Source organism: Colius striatus, chromosome 10 (genome assembly GCF_028858725.1).
Source record: "Colius striatus isolate bColStr4 chromosome 10, bColStr4.1.hap1, whole genome shotgun sequence".
Taxonomy (NCBI): domain Eukaryota; kingdom Metazoa; phylum Chordata; class Aves; order Coliiformes; family Coliidae; genus Colius; species Colius striatus.
Genome location: NC_084768.1, coordinates 16955241 through 16963592, shown reverse-complemented (window position 1 = coordinate 16963592; position 8352 = coordinate 16955241). Strand labels below are relative to the sequence as shown.

At 48.1% G+C, this 8352-nt stretch overlaps 1 protein-coding gene across 1 annotated transcript; it reads right to left on the bottom strand.

Moving 5' to 3' along the window:
- Positions 1–1641: 1641 nt before the first annotated feature.
- LOC133626305 (uncharacterized) lies at positions 1642–7892 on the bottom strand. Its single transcript, XM_062004347.1, has 5 exons — positions 7695–7892; positions 5362–5438; positions 4545–4650; positions 3727–3859; positions 1642–1984 (listed from the first exon to the last, which is right to left on the bottom strand). Exons 1-5 carry the CDS (start codon positions 7890–7892, stop codon positions 1653–1655), a joined length of 846 nt encoding a protein of 281 aa, XP_061860331.1. The 3' UTR covers positions 1642–1652.
- Between the last annotated feature and the right edge of the window lie 460 nt (positions 7893–8352).

The window sequence follows — 8352 nt, the reverse complement described above, 5'->3', positions numbered from 1 at the left end:
GGCACTGGATGAATAACTGCCTCAGCCACAGAGGTTTCCCCTGGGGCTGTGGTGTGGCCCAGGTAGGGAAGTTCATAAAACCTGCCAGTAACAGGGTAAAGCACATGGAAAAGCTCACCAAGGCCTGAAATATTTCCTTAGCTGCCCATAGGAGTGGTCAGGCTGGAGTGGGTTGGCTGGGAAGCCAAGCAGCGTGGTGCCCTTGTAGCAGGAACACTCCAGGGCATTGGGAGCATCTGCAAAGAGGTGCTTAGTGCTGAGAACCCAAAGCCTAAACCCTTCCCAGTGTTTCCAAGAAATCCAAAGTAACATCATTATGCCTGTTGTATAAATACATAAATAGTTTTCACAAAAGACTTTGGAGCATACAGCCAGCAGTGAGATGCTGGAACATTGCTGGAGTTCAGTGAAGCCAGGCAGACATCTAGCCCTTGAAATCTGCCCCACTTCAAGCAAAAATGGCAAGTCACTGGCTGTGCTTGGGTCACACGCTGCCTGCAGCGTGGGCAGGGCAGGCCCCGTCCTCAGCAGCTACAGGCTGTAAGGAGAAGAGGGATGCACAGCCCAGGATTGCTGAGAGCAGCCTGACTTCAGCAGGAGCCAGGCAAGGTGCACAGGTTCATCGTGGAGGTCCTGCCTGTGAATCTCTCTGTGGCACAGACCTGTATGACAAGGTGTACTGTGAGGCTCAAGGGAACCATCAGAGTCCTCCCAGAGGACAGGCTGTGTGGACCTGCAGGCTTTGCTTGGTCCATTAGAGAGAACACACCAAATCCAGAGTCTTTGTTTTTCCAAATTTTTATGTGCCTCGATCATTTTTGGGTCAAGCCAGTCTGTGTGTGTGTGCTTGAAGGAGATTATCTTTCAATTTAACACCTCTGAGAGCTGGTGTCAAGATATAAAGTCCCTCCAGATACTCCCTCAGCTCAGGCTTTAGTAGTCTGCAGACAGCTGGAGCAGCCAGTGTGCCTCCGTTCTTAAAAGCTGCTCCTAAAAACCTCATAGTTGCTGCAAGACCCATGTTCCTACTTTCCAGTGCAGTCCTGTTAGCTCATTTCAAAACACCACCTTCTTTTTGTGGTCTTTATCTGTTAGAGAGCACTTATCTGGATCACTGCAAAGGAAGTTCATTGCCACCTCTTCCCTGTCTCCTGCCTTACCAGGCAAAGGGTTGTTGAGCAGATCTGTTCTCTTCTTCCTCCAAATGGCTTCAAGGCACTTGAGGTATCTTCCTGATTTACCAGACCTTTATTTTAGCAAATAGAGAGTGCATTTGTACTATATACAGATACTGTCCAGTAAATAGAGAAACCCTGGGTTTCTCTGAATTTGAGCTAAGCTTAGGTGGCTTGCTTTGGCTTTCATTGTTGTTCTCCTCAAGGGCTCCACACATCCCTTTCTCCAATGTTAGAAAGATCCATCCCAGGCAGCGACACAGCTGCACGGGGTGGTGAAGAGAAAAATGCAGCATGCACTATATAAAGCCCGTCTGCACTGTGGTTTATCTGCACTCCAGCTGAGGCTTTCTGCAGCCCTGAGGAGGGAGGCTAGAGCAGTCTGCCTGTACAAGTACAGCCCGTGATAACAAGCCTCCCACATGCAAATGGATTGGAAGGAAAGACTGTACTTCACACATTATGTTTCACGTGTCATCATTTACAGTGGTTCAGTAACGCAAGGCTAAATGACAAATCCTCGATGGTGGCGTTGGAGCTGGTCTGCAGGGTGATGTTGTCTTCTTTAAACAAGTAGAGCACTGTGGTGATATCTACTGCATTTCTTCTGCCCTGGACAGTTTGCTCCCAGAGGGACTCACTGATCTTCCACAGTGTCAGCTTCAGCACAGCTGGGACAGGGAGATGGATAATGCCCTTCAGTGACACTAGGTAGAGGCCATCACAGGGGATTATGATGGAACCATTTTGGATCTGAATAAAGCCCACTTCAGCTATCAGATTCAAGGCTACTCCTTCGATGCTTTCACCTGGAATGGAAGAAAGCAAAGATGATCCCATGATGATAAATGTTTTCTTGGAAATGGGTTGTTTTTTATGGACTGACTGCAGGAAAGGTGAGAAAATACAGAAAAGGAAGAGAGACTACCTCAGGAGGTGGTGGAGTCCCCATCCCTGGAGATAACTAGAAGCCATGTAGCCTGAGGTGCTGAGGGCCATGGGTTAGTGGTGGGCTTGGCACTCTGAGGTTAGTGGTTGGACTTCGTAATCTTAAAGGTCTTCCCAGACAGAAATAACCTTACGAGGAGTGGTCTGTGAAGTGAATAGGGCAGACCAGAACTAGAATATCATTTACTCTAGACAGGCATCATCTACAGAGGAAATTTCCAGGCTCCCATTCCTGACCAAGCTGTGCCTTTTGGACTACAACTTCAACTTACATTAATTATTCCTCCAGGTTTCTATTTATGTACTATCTATGTACCAAATGTCTCACTTAAAACACATGTAAGTAAAACATCTCTGTGAGTTTAGGAAGCACAGGTTCCTAAAAAGAACGGGAAATAAAGACAGTAAGTAAGAAGAGGAAAAAGTCTTCAGAGCTAGAAGGAAGAAGGAAAGTGCTTTCTGTGAAGATGCTGGTGACTTAAGTCCTTGTCTTTGGGTTTGGTTTGTCTCTATGCTGCTCTTTGATCCTGTCTTGTGCTAAAAAAACCCAACAGAATCATAAGCATCAAATAAATGCAGAGCAGAGACAGGAGAAATTAAACCAGAATGTAGCATGAATGGGAGCAATAACAGTTCCCAGTGCTATACTGGCAATGTTTCCCAGCTCTGCTCCTGGGTTTCCAGCAAACCCTGGGACGAGGAAGCCCCAAAAGTCTCCTGACAGGTAGCACAGCCCCTCCAGGCAGAGGCCAAATTTCTCAAGCTCTAAGAACATGGGTTTCTATTAGGTTAGTCTCATTGTTACCTTACGGTATCAACTGAAAGTAAAACCGGCAACACTATTTTTAGTACTACTTAAAAACTTCAGCCTTTGCTTAAATATCCGAGGTCTGGCATCTGACAAAGCAGCCGGTGTAGCTGGCACGCACAGTGCTGCTGGTTCTGCTGCCTCTCTCTGCTCTCCTGCTCTTCCCCGGGAAATCTTTGCTTTGTTTCAGAAATACCCCCACGAGCACAACGGCAGGGACTCAGTCAATTCGCAAAAAAGAAACCCCCGCCAAAAATTGCTTTTGTCGCTCCTTGGCAGAGTGGAAGCTCGTTGTAGAAGGTACGTAAGGGCTGCAGAAATCCGCGCCGATTTCTCGGGATTTTTCTTCCACTCTGGGAAAACCCTTTGGTCGGGTTTCGGCACAGACGTGGCCCCTGTCCCACCAGACCACTCTCCCGGCAGGAGAAATAGCCATTTCTGTGAGTCGAAGTGCCCAACAGTCTCCGGGCACTTCAGGGGCCTCCAGCTGCCGCGGCAGTCCCCGGATCCCAGGGCGTGCTCCGGGGACACGGGATCTCCGGGGGTTGCAAGCTAGGGAAGCCGCCGTCGGGGACGGGGAGAGCCCTGCGGGGGTTACTGGTGCCCTGGGCGCCGTCCGGTAAGCGGGACGGTGCGCCGGCTGAGTCGTGCCGAGGAGCCCGGGGGCGGCTGTGCGGCGGCGGCCGGTACGGGACCAGCGCACCGGCGGGTACCGCTGCTCGTCGAGGGGCTGGCGGCAGCGCGAGGAGACCCCGGCAACCCTCCGAGTTGCCCCTTGCCCCGATTCCCGCTCACCTGTGTATCGAATGTGGGTCCAAATGTCTCTCGGAGCCTGAAAAATAAAGAGAGACATCCTAGTTAAGGCAACGAGCGGGCGGCTCCTCCTGCTATCGCCTTCCATTCGCAGCCGGGAGGGCGATCTAGCCCCCTAAAGCATCGCAGGCAAGCTCGGCTGGCACTGCTGCTGCTAGCCAGGGGGCCTCTCTGCTTCCTTTTATATCGTTATTATAAAATACGATTGTAGAGTGAGTCCTAGGCAGTGCGACTTCCAGCCCAGTAGTGCTGGTCTGGTTTACAGAAACGTCCTGGTGAACACCGAGACAGAGCAAACAGAAGGGAAGGAGCCTTTGGGTTGCAGAGCCTCTTCTGTATGACCCCCTTGAGGCTGACTTACAGCCAAGGTGTCTGCTTGCAGAGCTGGGACCCAGAGGTGCCCCTGCTACCTCAGCCTTCTGCCTGCAGAACACTAACAGGTGGGTCTGGCTTTACCTTTCCCTGTGCTTTGGATCAGGCTGTTCCTGGATGTGTGTCTCAGTGGCTCCCTTAGAAGTGCATTAAAAGCTGGTTAAAGCCAGTTTGTCTAATATACCAAGGCAAATGAATGCTCATGTGAGTGAATGCACATGCAGATGGGTGTATCTTACTGATCAGACACACAAAACACCAAGCTTCTGCTTTAGATTTTTAAATCCGACCTGAGCATCTCAAACCCATCCCTCATCTTAGCCACAGGAGGCCCAAATCTGCAGTCTCCTCACAACCACGAGTGTTCAGTATTTTGCCTAATTAAAGAGTGAAAGGTTGGGTTTGCTGCTCTGTGTTCTGCTCTTTACCTTTGCCACAGGCTTCCTATACGAGCAGGTGAGCTGCTGAGATGCGTGTTGGGCTGACTTCCATGTATTTGGCCTCGTGTTACAGGAATAGAGCAGCTCCTTCACCCTGAGCACAGGGAAAGTGTTGGAACAGAGTAGAGAGTGATCTCAGACATGCAAATGTGCAGGTTTGGGGCTGCGCCCTGGAAAAGGCAAGCGGTAAGGGAAGAACCTGTCTGCTCTGTGCTGGAGGGTGAGATGGATACTAGTGGTGGGAAAGGTCTGCTCTGGCACCCTCTAGTGGTGCCACAGTTGGTGCTCTGCTGCTTGCTCCACTGGCAAGGCTGGATTGAACTACCGAATACAAGCTTTTAGTGCAGACTGTCACTATCTCCCCTGGTATAACAGATCTTATCCATTGTCTCACCAGCTTGGGTCTTAGGCTTACTCTTTTTCTGGGCACCTAAAGTGCAGGAACCTTTCACTCTGGCTCAGGCAGCTGGGATTTCCAGGTAGTTTCCCAACAAGAGGATAGCTAAGCACAGGAGCACTGAGCTTCTGAGTTCAAACAACATACACCACAATCTCTCCAACCTGGCCACTGGAAGACAGGAAGGGTGATAAACCTGTGGCAATTGTGGTTTATATCAGCCCTATTGTCACTAATGTACATAACCTAGTTTACATATCTCTGTTAGTTTTTGCATTATCTGAAAGCACTTTGTAATTATCTACTAGTAAATTCTACTGAGGATAGGATGTACCTGTAGGACTGGAAGGATATCCCTGAGTTAGTAACAAAGTTAATCACCCCTCTTTCTCTGTTCTGCCTTCTTACCGTGTGCAGGAAAGGCTGCCAGGGATGCTGGAGGCACAGAGGTGATCCTTACTGACTGCTTCAGATTTCTCTATATCCTTTAAACACAGAATTTCCACATCATTTTTGCCGGTTCTGGACCCCTAAACATGAGACTTGCTCCTGTCTGGGACATGGTGTCTAGAGCCATGCCACATGGTTGAAGTTTCAGGAGTAGGTTTGTACTATAGAAAATGAAATCTCGGGGGACTGTAGCAGTAAGGGCTTATTGAGACCACCATTGTGATCATGTGCCTGACTCCTCATGTCACACAGATTTGTGGGTGACTGTTCACTGGAAGTGTGTTGTACCTTCTCCACACCAGGAGATATTTGGATTATGGCCATGTCTTCCTTATCTGCATTAAATCTCTGTGCAGTTACTTCTCCTGCCCCTTTTCCTGTCCTGTTCAGGCAAAACGATCCCGCAAGAAATCACTAGAAGCCTTTGAATTCTCCTGACAGCTGCTCGAGCCTTGTACCTCCCACATCTTTCCCATCAGGGGGGTTTCACATCCACTGATCTCACATCTGAGTGACTTGTCCGTGGCCTGATCCCAGCTGCTATGGCAAGAGGAGACATTTCTAGCAGAGATGAGAACTCACAAGCCTTGCAGATGCGAAAGCAGACTATCACTACCTTTTTTCTTATGTTGCTCGTGGAAGGCAGAGCTGAGTCTTGCCCTCCATCGTGACAGGAAGCAGATCACTCTCCCTTTTTGCTAAGCACGGTCTGGGCTGCAGTTGCTGACTTTCTTGAGCATGTGCCATTACATTATTTGTATTATGTTTTCACAGAACAGTCCAGGGTTTGGGGTTTTTTTTAGGAGCTGTGAGGACAATGAAAAGTAATCCAATTTGAAAACACACAGCTACTGTCTTGTTATTAAAATGAATGTGGCACTCTCCAGCCCTGAAAAGCAGAAGGAGACTCTTCCCAAGAACAGGGACAGCAGTGCAGTTGCTCCCAGCCTGTCTGAGGCTGCTGTGCCCCTGTGAGTCTTATCAGAGTGGTACTGCCTCTTCAGTGGACATTTGTATGGTCGGTTTCTGATTATCCTGTTGAGCCCTGTCATTCCAGTGTGATGAAATTCCCCTGTGTACAGCCCGTGAGATCTCTCCTGCACAGCATGGTGCAGTCAAAACACGACACCGTGGTTATCTGCTTAAAATAACAGAAACTAGTAGTTGAGCCTGCAATTAGCAAGTGTTTAAAACTAAAAAGGTCCTGAACTTTTCATCTGCTGCAATCGTTGCTCCTCGAGCACCCTGTTGCAATTGTTTCTGTTGAGGAAGGGAAACTCCAGGCACCTACTGTGTTCCCTCCTCAGCTGCTGCTCTCTTGGGTTTGTAAGGCTCACAGGCCGCAATGCAGCCCCTGTCATCTTCCTCTGGAGGAGCAGGATTTGAGTTAATATTTCTACTGGATAGAGATAGTGAGGGATGAATGTGACCCAGGAGAGGTTTCTGCATCTTGGGCAGTGTGACAGCTTGCCCTCCTCCTTTGGATTCCAGTGCAACTTCTCTCTCCCAAAGTAGTGGAAGGGGAAAAGGACTGAATGAAAAGGATTATCGTTCACTGCTATAAGAGTCATTCTGCAATTTAATAACCACTGTGAGACTCAAGTCAGTGAAACTTGAGTAAAGAACAAGGTTTTTCATCAAAGAACATGAGGCCATCCCTCCCTTGCTTCTCTGATGAGTCTAGGTGGGAGGAAAGAATGAACTCTGCTAAGCTGAAGCACAACAAGCTTTAAAGTGGTACATAGCTCTGGGAGAAGATGTGGGAGGCAAAGTAGCTAGTGCATAAACAGCACTGAAATAACAGTGAAAGGTTGTTGATAATTCACCAGCCACCAAACACACAAAAGAAGCAAATGTATTTGATGCAATTTTTGCTGAAGTATTCTGAGTTTCAAGCATGTCTGTTATTTATATTGTTTGCAGTGGTGTATAATTCAAATGTCTCAAGGGTCTTGCTAGAGCTATCATAAGTTAGCTTGCTTACCACCAGAGTGCTAATTCTTCCACATGAACTTGTGGAAAGCAAATATCCAGTCAGATAATCCTATTTAATTAAATGGAGATACACTGCAAGTTGGGGAGGGAGCAGGAGGGAGGCAGACCTCCCTCATTCTTGGAACAATCTTCCTTTCAGGCTACCTTTCCCCAAACCCTGCACTGGGCAACACTAGATGTTGTTTTGAGAAGAGGTAACATAAGAAACTAAAGATGACCATCATTAAGGATAGGATTAAAAACTTGTGGTTTGGATAGGGTCTTTTCTTACAAAAAAAAATACTAAAAGCTCTTACCGTTGAGGGTTGCAGAGAATCTATACCGAGGTAAATCAAGCAGGTGAGCAGTAATATCCACTGAGCAGCTGCGGACACGAGGTACAGCGTGTTCCGAACCTGTCCTCTTCGCCAACTGTTCCACTCATCCTCTGCACGTTCCTTTTCGTGATTCATCTGGTCTTGATTTCTTGTCTCTGCATCTGGCTGTCCTTCCATCTCAGCCATGCAACTGCTGGGGAAGGAGCCAGGGGCAGAACAGGAGCCTGAAGGAGCAGGGGCAGAGGAGCTAGGTACTCTTGTCCCTGGAACAGAGATGAAATGAAGACAGCGCCTTCTCCTGACTGCTTTATGTACACGGAGAAGCAGGCGGGGGAACTTCTTTGTGACTAATCTGAATTTCCCCTTCCTTCCTTCCTTTCCTTCTTTCTTTTCTTTTTTTTTTCTTTTCTTTTTTATTTTTGTGTGTGTGAATGTGGGGGCTGGTTTATTGCATCCCAGTTCAGTTTTGAGTAAAGGCCTTTGAAAGTCGATGTGTTTATGTTTTTCGTAGCTTCTGCTGTGGTTCCCTTGATATGTGATGTTTCCAAGTGTTGAGTGGACAGTGCTTGTCTTCAGTCTTTTTCTGTTAATCCTCAGGTAGGGTTTATGGGGCTGCTCCCTCCCTTGTTAGCAGCAC